Here is a 21788-nt window from a genome sequence, read left to right as displayed (position 1 = left end):
GCCGCATGTGTTTCATTTCAATTTACTTGCCTTCTCCCTTTCTTTTATCTTGAGGGAGGAAAAATGCATGTGGGGAAGGTAAGAGGATAAAGAAATGTGTGATGTGATGAGGAGTGGAGGGTTCATTTGTCTGGGCCATTTTCGCCAGTAACGCGTGGGCGTCATGAATGATTCACTTTTCTCTTCTTTTTACTGATCGAATAAAATTCTAATCTTTGTCACCACTTAATAGCGCTCGCGCATAACACTTGGAACTGATTTAATTGTTGGATATTATTTTTTTATGGAAATCACAGGCATTAAGCAGTTCAAAAAAATTGCTTGAAGGTAATTTAAGTGGTGATTCCTTTGTTAAAAAAAGTAAAACATTTATCAACGTTAAGTGTGGGATGGATGGATTCTGACTGAGAAAAAGCAGTTTTCCCCCCTTTGTCATGGAATGTGAGCACTGATGAACAAAATAAGGGAAGTGAGTTATGTTGAGTCAAATTTTAGTAAAGGCCATAGAAAATGTAATTTTAGTTTGTTTAGAATGAAAGGGAGATGATTGGGAGGGATTTTATTGAAAGCAGACGAGCGCCGTACATTCTTTTTACATATGTGTTTATGGGGGGGAAAAAACTAAGACTGAAATTAAACAAAGAACAAGTGAATTTATTGGAAGCTTGGAAAAATCATGGATTACAATAGAAAAATGCGATCAAGAAAAGTAATATGGTTAAGCTTAAACATGGAAAAGTAAAGGACAAGATATTCTAGTTGGTTGGTTGTTTTTGTTTTACGGCATATCAGCCTTTTTCAGGTTATTTAATGCCGAATCCAGTGATTTTGAAGAACAATTTTTTAATCGAGTATATTTGTTTTTTTCAAGTCAGTTTCTATTTAACCCGTAGTTGGGACCCTAACAGGTATTACCACTCCGGGTCAAAGTGGACCTGGGAGCAATTGCAATTGAAGGGTGGCTCCACACTCCCCAAAGCCCGCAAGCTGGGGCCTCACCACTGGATATAGTTTAAGGTCATATCCAGGACCGCCAAATTTTAGTGATAATTTCACTTCTGTTCCTTGTAGGGACTTATCCTTTGACCATGGCACGTTTGATCACGTTTGATAGAATTTCCAATTTATGTTGTATTGTTATGATTGACTTTTTTTCTTTTCTATTTTATCTCATTAAAGTTGAATGTTTTGGACTACTGTTCTCATCTGGTTTGATGTAACCGTCAACCTTATTCAGGTGTACCTTGTTGAACTCTTGAATCTTTCAGTCAAATTTGGCAATCTGCACAGGATTTCAAACTGAACCCTTTATTTAATCCATGGGGGTAGCATATTCTCATTCTATCAGCCATATCTGGGTAGAAATCCTAAGCAATTCATGATTGTATTTTGGGTGTCGCCCTCACTGAGGATTGAACCTTCAACCTCCAGAAGGATGTAACTTACAACTGAAATTAGACTTAGTGGTTTAGTGGGGGATGCCCTTTTCTCTTCCCTGCAGCCTCTCTCCCACAGAAGAGACGTTGCGAGCCTGTTTTTGTTTTATCAATATTTCCATGGCAAGTGCTCATCTGAGCTCCAATCTCTCGTTCCCCCTTGCTAATCTTTCACGAGAAACACCCGTCTGGCTGAAACTACTGTCAATAATTTTTCCCACTCTTTATCTGTGCCTAAATCCAAACGTAGATTCCATGAGCAGAGCTTCTTTCTCAGAAGTGCACGATTGTGGAACTCTCTTCTGTTTGCCTGTTTCCCACCTGACTACAACTTGGATGTCTTCAAATCCAACATAAACAAATTCCTGACAATCCGCCCCCTTAAGTAAGACACTCTATCAAATCTCCAATACTAATGATTACAACAATACTATCTCATTGATTACTGTACACGCAGTAACCCTTATTCCTGAGTGGCCTCTGGGCCTTGATAAGTGATGACCCCCATGTAAGAAAAAAAAAAAAGATTTTACCAAGTACTTTATCGACTATGCCAGGGGTTGTTGTGAATTACATTGCAACGACTTAGGAAACAAGAGCATGCTACCCATGTGGATAAAATACAGAGTTCCGTTTGAAATTACCTACAGATTCTTGATTTTGGCAGAAAAATTTCCGAGTCTGACAAGATGCACCTGATGGTCAGAGATTACATCAGCTGAAATGTGGAAATAACACTCAAGATGAGAACAGTAGTCTGTATAATCCAAACTAGCTGGACCTGTGAAATTTCCAAAGGGAACTCATTCATATGTAATACATTGATGTCGGCATTCTGTAGATGTTTAGTGTAAATGGAGACATGCTAATATTGTTGTAGCTTTTTTGTTAAAACTGCAAAAGTATTTATTTAAGCTAGCACAAGCGACTGACAAAGCCTGGTTGTAAAGTACGCTTAAATATGATATTTTAATTCTTGCAGATTTTGTATATATTATTAGAGAGTTAACGTTCTATCGAATTTTGTATTTATAAAGTTGTGATTTCAAAAATAGGATACTTTTGAGTATCAAACATGTAATTGTCTAGTTTAGATGCTTGAAAATACCATAAGGTTGAAATAAATTATTGCATCGACAATTATGTAATTTCCGTGTTATATTTTTATGTTATTGCTCTGTTTACCACATTGAGCTCTCATACCTGGATTTCCTCCTGGAATTATTCCATTATAACACACACACACACATATATATATATATATATATATATATATATATATATATATTTCTTTCCTCATAATATATGCCAATCCTTATTTTAGAAGCTCAATGTAATTACAGAGCAGTATAGTGAATGAATGACAAAAGTCTATATTCCAAAGTTCATGATGTGGACCATCTTATAATTTATTCTTATAATTCAGTTGATATTTACAATTCTTGACAGTATCTGTTTCGTAGCGCAAAATCAATCACATAATTATTATGTCAATCAGTGAATCTATTTTGCCATTATCTCATCAGAAGAAATTGCAACAATCAATCCATCAAAAGGAAATGAAAGTGCGTTTTGACATGATTGAAAATGCGAAAATTGGAAGAGAAGCTATAATTACCTTATAATATGTTTACATTACGCCATTTTTCATTTTCATTTGATATAATAATTGATTGATTTTGTGCTACGAAACAGATACTGTCAAGAATTGTAAATGTCAAGTGAATTAAAGGAATAAATTATAAGATGGTCAACATCATGAACTTTGGAATATAGACTTTTGTCATTCATTCATTTTATATGTAATATCCCTTCGGTTGCAAACTAAAGATTCAATAAGGACGCTGTGAAGAGGTGTGCAGTTCTAAAAAAAGAAAAGCTTTGTTCATAGAATCTACATGTAGGTTTAGGTTTCATCCATAATTTCATTTATTTCTTTTCTATTTATTCTTTTGGCACTTGTACAGTTTAATCAAGACATTAAAAAATGAAAATATCGAAAAAAGGTTATATTGTACATATCCGTTTTGAACCGAAGATCTCCGAAAAAAATTTTCACTTAATTTGATCGAGTAGTTTTTTTTTTTTTTTTTTTTTTTTTACAACAGAAAAACACGTTTTTATGAGAGTGCGTTGAAGGTAGACATCTTTGAATTTTAAAAAAATTTTGTATGAATTTTCAGAACACGCCACGGGGAGATAACTCAATTTAAAGCGCTGACACTCCCTCCCCGTTTTTAATACTAGCTTTTCTTCCTAAAAATCGAGCCTTTTGCTCGGTATCATAACAAATTGTTTTTTCGCTTTAAAAAAGAAAACTATTTGATGAAATTAAGTGATTTTTTTTTTTTTTGAAGAACTTCATTCCATAATGGATACATACAATTTAAACTTTTTTTGATATTTTCATTTTTTAATGACTTAATTAAAATGTACAAGTACCATTCTTTTCTTTCTCTTTCCTGCCGTCTTAACATCTTTGTCACACATGCTGCATAAATACATCTCTGTTGTGCATTGCTTTTTTTCTGTTTTGCTGTTAATCAGTAAATTTAAAATTTTCACTTTTTTCTGAAAGCATCCATTGATCCTAACAGAGCCTGTAAATCTCTTGTCTTTGATGATTTCTTTCTGTGCTTAATTGGTTTTCTTTTGTCTTCTTCACACATCCTATCACCATAGAATTTTGTGTATTTTTATTCCTCATATTATTATAGTATGCAAGAATTTTATTCTATATTGTTTTTTTTTTTTTTTTACAGGCAACTTGGTGCCACCCAGTCTACAGTAGAAACTGAAATGAGGAAATTAGAGGGACTTCAAATGTTGCTGTTCAACGACTTCCGAAGAGATGTCCTGAACAAATTAAAGAAACAAGGAGAAAAGGTAAAGATTTTGTATACAGAAACGAGTAAAATTAAATTTAAAAACAAAAAATTCAAAAAAGAAAACTGTGCAAATATATTGTTATTATAGCAGAATTACGAGTTATCTCCCTTTGCTTTGATGAGCCATTCTACTTAAGTTAACAAATTTACTGAATTTCCATTACTAACGATTACTATATTGTCCAGTTGACTACTGTACACTCTTAACCCTTATCCTCAACTGGTCTCTGGGCCTTGATAAGTGGTGATGATGCCTAGGTAAAAAAACCCAAAAAACTTCAGCTTGATTACTTTGTGCTCCCCCTCTTCCCATGTTGAAGACGTTCACTTTTCAACTAAGCTATAATCTTTTTTTCTCTCCTCTCTTTAACAAACAATAAAATCAGTGCTACTACACTATTGGGACAAAATTTTGTTGGCGATAAATGGAGTTTTCAGATAAAAAAAACGATGGTTTCTACTGATTTTTTTTTTTTTTTTATCAATTCCAATAAATTTCAATGGTAACTTCCAAATTATGCAATCAAAATTACTTGAATATTATTGAATTATTAAAAAAAAAAACAACAAAAAAAAACTGTGTTAGCAGGCGAAAGATTACGGCCATCTTGTTTTTATAAAAATAAACTGAAACGGAAAATTACCTCCCTTCTGAACTCTCCTGTGTCTTGCATAAGCAAATATGATCGTTTTCTTTAAATTCTATTTTTTATTTTCTTTAATAAATAATTTTCTACCTTATCGTTTTTTTTTTAGTTTTGGGATATAATCATCTTAAAATATGAGGGATACGTAGATTCCATTGTTTTAAGATGAAATTCAGTTTCACGATTTCTGAAATTTCGTTCTGATAGCGTAGATGCTCCATAAAATCACACGTGAACAAGATAGCATCCCAAAAACAAAAAAAAAACGTGTCAAACAAAAATTCTATCTTTTTATACTTCTACATCAGGCTCCCAACAGCGCCTAAATTTGCATAATCATGTTATTCTTGCATCTGAAAGATTCCAGGTTAACGCACTACTGCTTCCCGATATTTTAAGGGGGTTTGTCCTACAAATATACTATACTCAATATACAGCACAATCAGCGTGACACACCGGTTCTCACCAGATCACTGAACTTAAGCAACGATGAGCCTGGCCAGTATCAGATGGGTGACCATTTCATAAGGCTAGGTGCTGTATGTACCGCGTCGAATCGTAGAAATTTCCAGGTTGGTATATTGGGGCGTGTGTAATTCCCTGGGGAAGATGCACTCTCAATTAGACTTGCCTGCTGGGTAGGCGGCAAAACGGTACTCCACATAATGGTGTGCCTTCCTGAACTTGCATGTCAAACACATTTTTGCCGCAGCGAATGGTGACATCTGAAGTGTGTACAACACGAAGTTGCGCCTCGTGAATTACCTAAAACACTTTATAGCTGGGGGCTGACTCAGTCCTAATGAGCCAAAGTATATACAGGTTGAGATAAAAAAAACAATGGCCGGAAATTTTGTTGAGCTGTGCCTTTAAAGCGTTGAACCATCCGGATTTGCATTTTGAGGGTGCTGGCAATGGTCCTGTTGTCATAACTTGGAATGGTAGAGAGCATGAGTTGTATAGCGGCACATCTTTGATGTCGCTTGTGGAACATTGTGTCACTCTCAGACATGATAGAAGGCTCCTATTACTCTTGGGATTTGTACACAATTGGCCTAGTAGATGGTCTGCAACAAAAATAGAAAACTGGTTTTCATCAAATGGAAATGGAATCCTGTTGTCTTTTCTAAGGTGGCTATTTTATTGTTCCACCCTGTACTCCTGAGTTCTGCCAATGACGATACTATACTCAGAATGAGCTGAAATGTTGGAAAACTGTCTTAATCATTTAAATTTCATTAAAATTTGATACGTATTTAAAGTTTTAAAGGATTCATATCAATGGAGGTAGAGACATAAATATTCAGCAAATAAAGGGTAAGACAGACATCTGGGAACATTTTCATTGTTTTCCTTAGAGAATTTTTTACATATGGCTTAAATTTCATCCAGATATATTTAATAGATTTTCAGTTAGAGATTCGGGACCACTTCCATTGTTTTCTCCAGAAACATACGATTTAAATTTCATAAAAATAGGATATATTTGAAGTTTTAAAGCAGTTATACCCTTATAGTCCCCTTAGGGGTACGTTTCGAATTTTGAAAACTCTTCTATTGTCTTCTCAGTAAATTTTACATAAAGAATCTACATTTTTAACTTTGCTTTTTATAAACATCACACATACACATAAACATCACACATACACATAAATATCACACATACACATAAACATCAAACATACACATAAACGTCACACATAAACATAAACGTCACACATACACATAAACATCAAACATACACATAAACGTCACACATAAACATAAACGTCACACATACACATAAACATCAAACATACACATAAACGTCACACATAAACATAAACGTCACACATAAACATAAACGTGACACATACACATAAACATCAAACATACACATAAACGTCACACATAAACATAAACATCACACAAACACATAAACATCAAACATACACATAAACGTCACACATAAACATAAACATCACACAAACACATAAACATCACACATACACATAAATATGGAGTTTTATTCCAGTTATTTCCCTATGGAGCCTGAAACGGCTGGGCTGAGTTTTATGAAATTTCATACAAATATCTTTATATGCCTGGCAGTGTTTTAAATAGGTTTTGTATTGGAATGTCTTTGATAAATATTGATAATTGATAATCAAAGTAATCGGATAAAAGAAGGAACAGGCGAGTTTAACCAGAGTTAACACCTTACACAGCCTAACATCACAGGTGTATTTGAGAAGTTTTATTACCACACAAACAAAAAGGTCCAACATATAAAATCAACAGTAGGCTCTTTGATATAACAAGAGCGGGTTTGCATATTTCTGTTTAGAGCACAATTGAACCATGATACTTGACTTTTGCATTTAAAAATTTAATTCAAGTCATTATATATAAATATAATTTCATGAAATCAACTGTAGGTTCTCTACAGTGCAATGTAGACTACAATGTATTGTGGACTAAATCACTGTGAAGCTTCTTCCTGATGAACCACGATGGATCTTCAGCAAGAGCAGGTAATCAATCGATTTGATTGAAAAATGGGCAATTTCACTGATATTGATCGTAATAAAAATATGGGAGTGTGAAACATTCATTGATCATCATCCTATTCTGCGCAATATTGGGTCTCCCTGCTAGTGTGTGTATATATATATAATGCCCCTGCAACCTCTCTCCCACAGAAGAGACGTTGCAAGCCTATCTTTGTTTTATCGTTATTTCCATGGCAGGTACTCGTCTGAACTCCAATCTCTGGTCCCCTCTCGCCAATCTTTTACAAAAAATACCCGTCTAGCTGAATCCACTGTCAAAAACTTTCCCCACTCTTTATCTATGCCTAAATCAAAACGTAGATTCCACGAACAAAGCTTCTTTCTTAGAACTGCACACCTGTGGAACTCTGTTCCGTCTGCCTGCTTCCCTCCTGACTACAACTTGGATGTCTTCAAGTCCAACGTAAACAAATTCCTGATGAACCGCCCCCGTAAGTAGACGCTCTAAAATATCCACACTAACATACTGTACTTACAATACCCCTTATCCCTGAGTGGCTTCTGGGCCTTGATAAATGGTGACCACCTTTTTTTAAAAAAAAAAAAAAAAAAAAAAGGGACTACATTAGTGTCTTAATTATTTCGTTTGCTTGTTTTCAGGCCTCTGTTCTCAAAGATACTTTGGGTCTTGGACATAAACCTACTCACTCTAGGTCCAAATCATTTGGTGGCCATCATCCACGAAGACATCGTCGAAGGTAATCTTTCACATTTACCATATTATTTTTATTATTTTGTAGTTTTGTCACAACTGCAGAATGCAATTTTGTCCTATTCAAGACTTTTTTTTGTTGGATATCATAAATTTTGTATAATGTATAGTTTATACATGAGCAGGAAGATTTATGTTCTATCCTCGGTCGAGTTGTATCAGAGATTCTATAAATCGAACATAATGCCTCCTTACTAAACATTCAGCATTATAAAATGAGGATCAAGGGTAAGTGGAACAATTCAGGAAAAGTACATCTCGGTGTAATAGCCAATGAAAAGGGAGCCTTTGGGTTGTCCCTGACTAAAATACAATTTATTGTTATATATGCTTGTAAAATCCATTTTTGCTTTTCTTTCAGGTGCTTTAATCGAACCCTAACATCCCCAAATTTTTTTTCAGACATTTAGCTAAAAAAAAAAAAAAAAAAAACTTTTTAAATAAAGTTTTGTTTTTATATATATAACTCTTAAAGATTGTCTTCTGGCCTCTTCTCGTCTCTCTTGTTTTATATTCTGTTGGTGTGGTCCTTTTGTCGGAAGAATCTCTGTTGTTGATGTTCTTTTTTTTCTTCTTCAATGAGGGAATCTGGTTTGGGATATAAACGACGTAGTGTGGGGACGGCATAAAAATCTTAACCCTTTACGGCCCAAATTTTTTTTATGTAATAAATATATTTTTTAATAATGAAACCCACATGTAACGAAAGTTAGTGTGCAACTGACGCACGAACATAAACAAACCCCCTCATTCACTTGTTTAACTATGCATAGACCTGTACTTTGAAGACCAGTTGGGCTGACAAGCCTTTTATAAGAGTAAGAAATATTGTTTGTTTTTTTTAAGGTGATTTCAAAGTACAATTCGGCAGTAAAGGTTAAAGTTTTGTACCCCCCCTTTCCACCTCTCCTTTTACTGCTGTGCATTTGGTCTGATGGATACCATGACAGACTATGGGATTGGATGTGGTAAGGTCTATTATGCACGAGTACAGATGGGAATCTTGTGAACCCAATTTTTCACCAGTTGTGCGCAAAATACAACTTGTGGTGCTTTTTAGGAAAAGGTATCCATAGATTCGTCGTAACATAAGCAGTTCCGAATACGAACAGAGAAAGTCGAGTCAAGTAGTGATTTTTCTCGAATTATACAAATAAAAAAGTTTCGACTTTTACATAATTATTTTTAAGAACTTTTTATACATTCCTAAAAAGTACCAAATTTATATTCAACTACTTGTATATAATGGATAATTACCAACTAATGATACTGTTATATCTATGTTGAGTTCCCTCATTGGTCTTCTGTCTTCCCAGACGTTGTTTGTATTTCTGTTTTAAATATAAATCCTTACTCCTTCTTTCTCTTGTGTTCTTTGTTGCATGCATCTCTTGACTTTTGGTTATTCCATTAAGGCTACCAAAATCATCTCGCTCTTAGAATTCCTGGCTCTTTTCTTCTTGATTAAAAGGTTTCGATATATCATAATCTATATTTCATTGCTCCTAACAAGACTGCCTGTTGTGAAGTGATGAGGCACAAATATGAAGAAATAAAATGGATGAAAACGATTCTATAGAGTTCAACATTATAAAATGATTTATTAACAATTTTACAAATGAAAGAATTATGAGTTTAAATGTCAAGCTGAATTTGGTTCATCCTCTATTTTTTAATTTCCGTATTTGTCGGTACTTGTGCAGTATACAGTATAATAGTTTTCAAACAAATGCATTTTAAGTAAAAACGCTATTACGTATTGTCATGTTGAAAGGTCCTCGTGAATAATTGTGTTTACAATTCCCAATCTGACATCAAATTGGGCACTTATTTTCTCTATAGACACATGACGGTCCTTATCCTTGAAATTTTTTATTTGGCCAATCAACTCTGGTGTTCTGACTTCTTTACTTCTCCCACACCTCTCATCATCCCTCACAGACTCTCTGCCTTCCTTGAATCTCTTATGTCACTCAAAAACTGATGCCCGATTCATGCAAGATTGTTCAAAAGCAGTTGAAAACATTCCATACATTTCTGTGGCATTTTTTCCAAGTTTAAATCAGAATATTATTGCATATTATTGTTCTAAAGTGTCCTCACATCTAGATTGCAGTTTTGAAATTCACCAGCTGTGACAATCAGGCTTTAGTAGGTTATATTCCAATTCCTGCTGTAGCTGTTCATTTGAACCTGAAATCATAAAAATTAGTCATCTCATAAAATGTATAGCAATAACATACTGAATTTTCAAGAGTCTATGACAGTTTTAAATACCTGTACAAAAAGTCTGGAAACTTACTGAATGTACCTCATACTTTCTTTACTGGATTATTTTTTGCAATTTTTGGAATTTATACTAATTTTCGACATGACACATAAGTATGTAATAATGTTTCACCTGAAATGTGTTTGTTTGAAATCCCATTATACTGTTATATCTTCTGGTCTATTCAGGGTCAGATAAATCTTGCATCAAAATATCTCTTGGCAGAAGAGATAATGTTAACGTCCTGGAACTACCAAATCAGACTGTCTAAAGATACCAGCTTCCTAACTTAAAAGGCACCAGACATTGATATAATTGATATTTTCCCCCATTTTCTTTGTAAAACTCAATCATGTTCTGCAAAACCAAAAATAAAAACAATGTACTTTCTACAAAACAATCAAATCAAACACCATGGATAAATATCTGAAGATAAAAAGAACTTGAATTATTTGGATTCATCAGACTACTGTTCTCATTCTAATTTTCACAACGTTTCGGTCGATGTAACCTCTGACCTTCTTCAGGTGTATCTTGTCGAACTTGTGAAATTCCGTCCAAATTCCCGAGTACGACAGAAACATTCCCGAGTTTGACAACCTGAAGAAGGTTGGAGGTTACATTGACTGAAACGTTGTGAAAATCACACTCAAGATGAGAACAGTAGTCCAAAGAATTCAAATAATACGAATAACCAATCCTCATCTCAAAATTTCAGAAACGTCGTAAAGAACTTGAATGATAAAAACTTTTACCAAAATGACCATATTTGGCATTCAATAACCCCAAAATTGTTGATATGCGTAAAACAAAACAACTAAACAAAAACACCACGAATAAATATTTAAAAATATAAAGAGCTTGAGGCATAAAATCTTTCATCAAAATAACTGGATTTGAAAAGAGATTATATTTCATAAAACAAAACAACCAAACTTGAAGGTACAAAGAGTTTCCTCCCTTTAAATATAGAAATAGTGTAACCCGGATATAAGAGACTATTTTGCTTGGGTCCCCGCAGTTCTCTTATATCCAGAGGTTTTATATCCGAGTTACACTACACATTAACACAGGCTCTAATTTGCGACCAGAGAAAATCTCTCTTATATACGTTTTTCTTATATTTGGGGCTCTTATATCCGGGTTACGCTGTATTTAAAAGTATTAGATGTAGTCTAAATATTCATCTGACAAAATAATGGTATGGCACAAAAATGATGTGCGGTAAAAAAAAAATAAAAAAATAAATAAAAAAAAAAAAACCAGTAACAATCTCTTATTCTTCATTACAATTCAAAGATTTTCATCAAAATATAAAATTAAAAAAGAATTATTTGGTATGATTCAACATTTTCACCGGTTTGATCCAGTTGTTGGTGTTGGTATCCCGGATTCTTTCTGGAATCGAGTACTTACAGGAGGAACAATATGAAGACTTCTTTCTTAGAATTGCACGTCTGTGGAACTCTGTTCCATTTTCCTGCTTTTCGACTGACTCCATTATGGTTGTCTTCAAGTCCAACATGAACAAATTCTGGCACTTCTACAGAATTGGGACGAGATTTTGTAGTCAATAAATGGAGTTTTCAGATAAAAACAATGGTTTCAACTGATATTTTTTGTCAATTCTAATAAGTTACAATGGTAGCTTCCAAATCATGCAGTCAAAATTACCCGAATATTATTAAATTATAAAAAAAAAATTTAATCGTGTTAGCAGATGAAACTATTCCGTCATCTTGTTTAAACCAAAATGGAAAATTCCCTCCCTTTTGAATTTTCATCAAATTCTATTTTTTATTTTCTTTAATAAAAAAATTTCTACCTTATTGATTTTTGTAATTTTTGGATATAATCATCTTAAAAATACGAGGAATATGTAGATACCATTGTTTTCATGTGAAATTCTGTATTATGGTTTCCAAAATTTTGTCCCAATAGTGTAGAAGCGCTCAAATTCTTGATGAGCAATCCCCTTAAGTAACCGAATTTACCAAATTTCCATGACTAACGATTATTACCACATGTTCCCTCTGACCACTGTACACTCACACACTCATTAACCCTTATCCTTGAGTGGTCTCCAGACCTTGATAAGTGGTGACTCCTTTGTAAAAAAAAAACAAAAAAAAAAAAAACCCCAGCTGACTTGCTCTGGAATTTTGAGTGGTAATAAACCTCATCAAGATTTGAGTACACTTTGCTCCTCTTCCGGTGGAGGTCTGGATAGTGTTCTCACTTCTTTGCCTTTCCATTCATCTTGACCCTTCATGCGAGATGCTGTATTAACTATGTATATGTATCAGCCGCACAAGGCTAACCCACATAAATCTGCTTGGAAGAGAAGATGAGCCTCCGTGTAACCATACAACAGCCATTGATCAAATGCTAAAAATAATAACAAAAAAAAAAAATAAAAATAACAAAAAAAAACTATAAATGATACAAGAGAAAGAATTGTGCATTTATAAAGAGAAAAGATTACATTTTGTTTACATCCAAGTTAACAAAAAAAAAAAGAAAAGAAAAAATGTTGGAATTTAAAGGAAGTTCACCATATTCACCCATTTTTCCATCGTAAAATAGGCAGGTTTGTGATACATAATTATAGTAGTAGAATTTTAAAATCTAAAACCTAATCTTGTAAAATCTTTTCCAGCAAACATTTTACAGTTCATTGCGGAGTTCCATTGAAAAACGCCTATGGCTTCTCCTGTCTCTTATTATAATATATAATCCTAAGGGGTAGATAACTCACGATATTTCCTGTACCAGGGGCAGATAACTTCCTGGTAATGATTTAACACAGGAATAGATAACTCTTTTACTTATTACAGTCCATTCGTTACCAATTCCTCAGACAGTTGTCTCCCTTAAGTTTTATCTTTCTGGTTAAAGGCTATCGTTTGGTATTTATATGTCAAGCGCTCATTAATTAAATTGGCTAATTTTCTTGTGTGGTTTTCTGTTTCCTGGAAGTCTATTGAAGATTGATTGTTAGAGTACAAAAAAGAATTACGGTTTTAGTCTAAGGATCATGTTTCTTATTTTTTATTTATTTATTTTTTTTCATATATTGCAAAAGTCTACTTGATGATGGCTTCCTGTTTTGAAATCGGAAACTTTACCAGCAGTGTTTATCCAAAAATAGTTACTTATTCTATTTTAGATTGGATTATTATTATTTTTTTTTTTTTTGATGTGTGTGTGTGGGGGGGGGGACTAATTATTTTTTCAATTTTTTTTTTTAAATTATCAAACTTGCTTTTATAATTGAAACATTTTTTTTCTCTTCAAATGATAAAATCAAACTTTCTGCTTAAAGTTTTAAGATCAAAATTAGTGCAGTTTTTTTTAATAAATAAATAAATAAATATATTTATTAAAACAAATTAAATATTTCAAATTATAACAAATTCTTCATTCATTTTATTTTTTTACGTCGCAAATAAATAAAGTAAACGTTTTGTGCATAATTATTCTTCTTTTCTTTGATAAATTTAGATTTGCACACATAATTATTAATTCCTGTTTTTATTATTACTATTATGATTATTATTATCATTATTACTATTATTGTTGTTATGAATATTATAATTATTATTATCATTAAGCCTTTCCTTTTTTTCTTATAAAATTTGCATGTATAATTATTATTTCCTTTTATATTATCAAATATTATTGAGATTAGGTCTCTCTTTTGTTATGTATAAAATAAAAATTTGTATATATAATTATTCTTTCCATTCTTTTATATCTTATTATTAAGTATTATTAAGATTAAGCTTCATTACTCATAAAATTTAAATTTGCATATATGATTATCTTTCCTTTCTTTATTATCATTATTATGATTAAGTCTCCCTTTGCATATGTGATTATTATTTCCATTCGCTATTATTTATTATTATTAAGTATTATGACAAATCCTCTCTAAACATTTTTATACATAATTATCTTTTCTTTTATTATTAAAATTAGGCCTCCGTTGCTCACAAAAAAATGTACATATGTGATTATTGTTTTTGTTCTGTATTATTATTATTGCTACATTAAGCCTCTTCTCCTTTGCACCTGAAACTAAATTTTGCATTCATGATCATTCTTTCTTTCTTTATTATGATTATTATTAAGTATAATTACTATTATATTAGGATTCTTATTAGGTATTATTACTATATATATTTATTATGACTGTATTATTAGATATTATTAAGATAAGCCTTTCTTTCTTTCATAAAAATACATGATTAATGAAGTGTGTATTCATGTCTATTACATTTCTAATTTTGTTTTCGTTTTCAAAATGTGAAAACTTTATGAAAGCAAACTCCATTTCTATGACTTTCTCTTTGTTGCTTCCAGAGCTGTGTATGGTCTTCACAGAGTAATAAGGTTCATTATTCACACGTCATCTTTTTTTTTTTTCTTAGGCACATGATGATATTTTAGCTGCAAGCTTTCTTTGTCTTTTTTTTTTTTTTTTTTTTTTAAATGCTTTTTAGTGAGAAAAGTTTCTTGTGATTGAATGTCGATTCTTACAGTGGTTCTCCACCATTTATACCAAATCAATATATAATTTATATCAAATCAATAATTTCCAAATCATTTCTAATTTCACATACAAAAAAAAACCGAATAAAATGATTTCTGATTTGATTATTAAATGCCTTATGTTATTGCAAGAATAAATATATATATATATATATATATATATATATATATATACACTTTTAAAAAATTTGCTACACAATTACTGAAATATCAAGATTGCTAAAAAACTTATCTATAAAATATATACATACAAATGAAGCTAAAAACATACCTATATATAAAATAGGTAAAACATAAAATTGATAAAAACCAACAAGTGTAAAACAATACATATGAGATAGATGATTACCAAAAGGGGTAAAAATAAAATATCTGAATAAAAAGAAGTAAAAAGAACATTATATATATATATATATATATATATATATATATATATATATACACATACTCTGTATTCTTTTACTTTTTTATATTAGTCATGGTACGATTTATTGGAATCCGGAATCAGAAAAATTGTGCTTATTTTCTGATGCCAAAAACGATATCTTCAATTTGTTTTTTCATTTGATTTTGTTTAAAATCGATAGATCATCACCCACAAATGTGTTTTTACATTTTAGAAAATATCTGCACATTAAACATATATTTTGACAGTAATCGGGGGAGAGGGGGGGCAACTCTACAGTTTGATGTAACCGTATTGGAATCGGGGGAATTTAGTACAGTATCGGTAATTGTATCAGAGTTGGGAAGAATATTGGAATTGTCCCATCACTATAATATAATACGCATACGCTGATTAAACGGGTAAAAAGAACATTTCTGAAATATATGAATATTAAGGGGGCAAAAAGAAGACTTATGAATACCAGATACAACATAAAGAGAATTTACAATTGTGAACAATGTTTGTTATTCCAAGTTGTGTTGAATGAATGAAGGGGTGGGGGTGGGGGTTCACATATGCTTTACTTGTTGTTTGTAGTAGTAGTAGTAGTAATAGTTATAGTTGTAGTATTAATAGCAACCCTAGTAGATTTTATCCTCCCCCCCTGACACATTCACCATCCTGTTGATACTTTTTACCGACTTGGCATCATTTTGTTATTCAGCTTTTAAATTCATAAATGATCGACAAATAAAGTTAAAGAATGGTGATCATTTCTGTCATAGTCGAGCATGTTTGGTGCAATTATTACGAATAGAATAGATGTAAAATATTTATTAGATACTTATGTGTGTATATCTCGCAACAGCTGTTTCATGTGAAACGATTTCTGTAGGATGTCTTTTACAGCCTTAACGTGTTCAGACTGTAAACGAACATGCAACAGGATCAATCTCACTCTTGATAATTACAATAGAAGGAGCCAACTATTGTGAGGATGTGTGTGTGTGTGTGTGTATATATATATATATATATATATATATATATATATATTTGTAGTCATCGACATACAGTCATGTTTCGTTGTATCACAACTCCTCAGTGCCGCTAGACTAGCATCTTTCCCAAGCCAAGGATTGAACCTAGAACCGTTGTGTTGACAGTCGACAGTTCTTCCACTCGACCATGGAATTGACGCCCCTAAATAACTCGTCGGAATGTCTATTTAAATAGACACCCGCCACCACTTTTATAGTGCTCAAATTGCCTGTTCGTAAACAAACAAACAAGAGCTTTGCATTTTCAGCCAATATATATATATATATAAATATATATATATATATAAGTCACAGGATAGAGATCAAGTGAGTTATGCTGTAAGATATTAAACTGAGGTAATACTTTCAGGATGATCCTAGCCAAAAAGGTAAAGCTCAATATTTAAATAATAGAGCAACATATAATTTAAATGATTGAAGTTAAATCCTTTAAATCAAAATACATGCACATATATTTAAGTTAAGAATATATATATATATATATATATATATATATATATATACATATATATATATATATGTATGTGCTGAAAAGCAAAATACTTGTTTATTCATAGCTGAACATTTTGCTAATTGCAGAATTTCCATAAGTGAAAGTATCTGTCTATGTACATTTCCCGACACAATAACTCTGTCAATTTTCAGTCTACAGACTCGAAATTTGATATGCAGGTACTGAGATTTGGGAAAATCTTTGTAATCCGTTTTCGGCCAGAAATTTGACTGTTAAAGGCTCAAAGTTCAACAATGTGACGTTTGAGAACTCTACCAAACTCCTCTGCCAATTTTGGGTCTAAACACTTGAAATTTTTGATATTGGTTCCTTGAACATGGATCTAATTTAATAACTTGATTTGAGCCCAAAACAGTAAATGTTAAGGGGTCATAATAGGGGTCAAAGTTAAAAAAATAATTTGACCTCTGCGGTCTTTACCAAATTACTCAGACAATTTCTGGTCTAAGCGTTTGAAATAAAGTGTATTCAGAGATAGGGCAAGCTTTTTAATCGGTTTGGGTCGAAAATTTGAGTTACCAATATATAAATGTATGTATGTTTGCATGTCTGCCTAAAACTTTTGACAGAGGCAACGGATTTTCACAAGATTAGTATTGTTTTGAAGCTCGACCCTTCAGATGACAAATACCGAAAAATTGACTAAAAACATTAATTTCTTCACCCTCAACGGGGCACTTTTCTACAGGGAAGGGTCGCTTTTTTCACCAATATTTTCGAAAGTCATCCCACTTCTTTTCGATTGTCTAGCCTTAATTTAAACATAATTCACTTCCGGTTTGGTGGTGGTTATAACAGCAAAGAGGTCACGTTTTTTCCCATTCTGTTCCTCCTTCGCGGTACGGGTTCGAGCCTGCCTTCCTACTACATTTTTTTTTTTCTTTTTTGCTCAACACACACCTCCAAACACCTGGGCAATGCTGGGTACCCATGCTAGTATATATATATAACCATATATACTCATGTATCATGATTTTTTAAGCCTAAATTTTAAGTTATTAATTTAAAATAAAAAAAACAAACTATATGTATATTCACAAACATTAGCGAAACCTACTAAAATTGAAACTTTATGAAGAATTTCTTTATAATTTTGCATGTGTTGAAAGATCTTTGCCAACACGTGATCACCATCATCATAGTTATCATTGTCATCAGGTTTTGGTATTAAAGATGTTGCGAGTGTCTCAGGTGGGCAGCATCAGGCAACACATATGTGTTTATGTGGAATGTTCCTTCTCCTGGATAAACGGATGCAGAAGCATAAAATGTTATAAATTGCATGAAGGTTGACTGGTCAAGGAAAACTAGGAAGTAAGTGGCTCATCTCACTGGAGGAAATGTTATTATTAACAACTAGGACAACAGCATATTCTTTTCATTGCTTTGACTCTCGAGTGTGTATCCGTTGATATCTTATATGCTTTTATATAGAGTGATGTGGTTCTCAGTTGATTAACTGTGTCGAATATGTGCTGGAGAGTCAAAACGATGATAAGAATACTCTCTTTTCATAGCCCTATTAATTACCAGCTAGGAAGTAAGTGATTGAACAAGACCGCGCAGAGTGGAATTTGAAGACAAATGACTTGCTGAACCGTAAGACCTGAAGATTATGTTTGCATACTATGAGAAAACATCTGATATTTTGCACAAGCGAAAACGGACGTCAAATAAAACGAAGTAGAATAAAGAAACAATTTTTTTCATAGAGATGTACGGATGATGTAAAGTAAACCTGATTTTGATAATATCTTGGAACTATAACTGTGACTAATAAAAAAGAAAGTCTAGTTTAACCGTGACCAGAAGAAAGAGCAATGGCATAAAAGTTGTGTAAACTAGGCTTAGATTGAGTGCTAGACTGGACCCATCCAATTAGCTTCAAGCTTAAACCCACAAAGAGGAATTTTTTTCTTTTTAATCATCTGTAGAGCAAGTTCTTTTATATTCCCAGATAGAAGAGTGCACTCTTTTGTTCAGGGGAGATAACTTGAATACGATTAAAAGGAATTAACTCTTGAACGTTCAGAGTTGAAATTGGCATGATATATAGAATGTGTGATTTGGTGGTAAAAATTTAAGAGGTTGCATTATAAGCCAGATCTCATGATATGCGAATATGTGTGTATATATATATATATATATATATATATATATATATATATATATATATATATATGAGAAAGAGTCTCTTATAATAAGCACCACTCTCTATTGCGGATTCAGCTTTTTTTATTCGGTTGGGATTAAATTATCTATATATAAATACTAGTATTTATATTAGATTATAGTTTACCATTGCGTATATCAGGTAAACACTAGATCCTTTGGATTTCATTACTATATATATATATATATTTTCCCAAAACCTCTGATGGAGGAGAGACTAAAACTTGCTGCTTTGTTTTCAAATGATCTGAAATAACAGCAAGGGGGAGACTTGATTCCAAATATTTCTCATATGTTATATCTTCCCTCTTTTGGAAATAGAGTACGATTATGAATATCTCCCGTATCAAATAATGCTTATACACTGTGAAATGTACTTCATGTATGAAAACCAAAGAGGAGAGATAAAACATATTAAAAATATTTGGAATCAAGTCTCCCCTTCTGTAACTTCAGATCATTTGAAACCCTAGCAGCTCATATTCACAAAGTACACACAGCACTTTCTTTTAGAACATAAATCACACCCGAATATGTTATAAAAATGAATGTAATTTTGACTCTCATTTCAATATCACCCATTTTTTTTGGTCTGATGAGGTTGTCTCTTTGAATTAGGATTCCACTGAAATAATGTTTATATAATAAACAGACTAAAGTATAAGGACATGATGTATTTCAATAAGCCCCTATTTACTTGACTATACACAAGAACAAATTATTATTTATTTTTTTTTTTTTGTGAAGAATTCGACGTTATAAGATGACGTCATAAAAGATACGGCATTGCTTTGGATAAGAGCAACATCCAAGCGATCTCTCGGGGCTCGTTTCAGTAAGTGACTGTCATTTTTTTTTTTTTTTTCATTTTTCTTAAACTTTTTCTTCTAGGGGATGGGACATCCAACCAGATGTCTGACATTTACCCCTATTTTAGTGAGTCCAACCAAGAGATCTTTTCAGGATTCTAGCCGTCCCTTTCAGTGCAATCGTTTGTATTTCACTTGCACTTGGTTCACCGGGTATGCTTGCTATGTACTTTTTAAAGTTCTTTTTCATAAGCCCAGTTGCTCCTATGATGACTGGTATAATTGAAACGTCTTTTAATTTCCAATATCGTTTCATATCATACATAAGTCCTTGATACTTTATTATCTTTTCCCTCTCAACTCTGTTAAGCCCGGTATCATTGGGTACACTGACCTCTATTACGGTCGCTTTTTTGTTTGCTCTGTCCCAAATGCCATCTGTCTAATGTTTCGTATGACTCATAAAATATCTGAACCGAGGACGCCTGACATTTCAACTGAGATAAACGGGGAAATGAAATGGTCATTTAGCCATAGCAAATAAGCACATAAGCTTTTAATAGCGAAAACAAAATCTAAAAAGAACTGCCGCTTCTCTTTGTATTCTTATGATCTCATTTTATAAAAAGGTGTATTTAAATAAGCCCCTATTTATTGTTTGGTAAAAAAAATGTACTGTATACACTGCACGCAGTTCTCATTAGTAGATACTGGCAAATCAAATAATGGGGATAATTTATTCATAAGGATATTTTATCACTTTTCCTTTCTCTCTCTTCTATATAAAGATAAAGAGGTATAAAAACTATATAGTAATAGAGATTTATTCATTTATTTAATAAGGGTATACATCAAACACCCCTAATTTATTTATACCTTTATTAAATAAATGAATATATATATATATATATATATATACGAGCAAACAGTTAATAAAACATGTTAAAAAACACTTTGAAATTAGTTAAAAACATATTTAATCTGAAAAGGAAACACTAGATAAGTGGATAGTCCTTAATCCGCGGAGTTTCGAAGAAATACTTTCCTTCTCATCAGAGGTTAGGAATTAGCAAAATGCGGGATCGGATTTTGCATGCAAAAGTATTTGATGATGGTCAAAGATCTTACTTGAAAACAAAACAAAAAAAAAATTTATTTTATTATATATATATATATATATATATATATATATATATATATATATATATATATATATATATCCTTTTATACCTTCATTTTCTCTCTTTAATGACTTTTATATAAGCTCCAAAACAATTTAAGCTTTGTATTATTTTGATAAGTCTCCTCTTAAAGAATTGATTTTATTCTCTTACTTTAACTCTCCTCCTATATATATATATATATATATATATATATATATATATATAAGAGAGAAAATTAAAACTGTAAGTTGAACTTTATAATCAAAATTTATTGTTCGACTGAATACTCCAAAAAAAAAAAAAAACAATTTACAAAGTCCTTATTCCGCAGAGTTTCAAAGAATGCTATTCTTGTTATTCTTCTCATCAGAGGATGTAAAGAAATCAGCAATTTATATTCGTAGCAATGATAGAATTTGCTAGTTAAGGCATTAAGTGAAACCACAATTTATTGTAGTTATAAATTACCAAATAAAAAAAATGAAAAAATGTTGGATATGTAAAATAAATATATATAAAAACAAACCACGCATAATATTTCAGCTTGCATGATAATCCTCTCAAGTTGATCCGAAATGCAAAATAGTTATTTAGAGAGAATGGATTCCAAAATAAGTCCAGCGTGA

General features: G+C 32.1%; 1 protein-coding gene across 1 annotated transcript in view; it reads left to right on the top strand.

Moving 5' to 3' along the window:
- LOC145259303 (bridge-like lipid transfer protein family member 1) overlaps positions 1 to 21788 on the top strand; it is a 454810-nt gene that overhangs the window by 215620 nt on the left and 217402 nt on the right. Inside the window, 3 exon segments of the mRNA XM_080117188.1 lie at positions 4199 to 4322; positions 8124 to 8221; positions 14870 to 14899. Coding sequence (XP_079973314.1) covers positions 4199 to 4322; positions 8124 to 8221; positions 14870 to 14899 — 252 coding nt within the window.

The sequence above is a fragment of the Euprymna scolopes genome, chromosome 34, assembly GCF_053919585.1.
Source record: "Euprymna scolopes isolate OS-2025 chromosome 34, ASM5391958v1, whole genome shotgun sequence".
In the NCBI taxonomy this organism is placed as follows: Eukaryota; Metazoa; Mollusca; class Cephalopoda; order Sepiida; family Sepiolidae; genus Euprymna; species Euprymna scolopes.
This window is presented reverse-complemented; position numbering and strand designations above follow the sequence as displayed.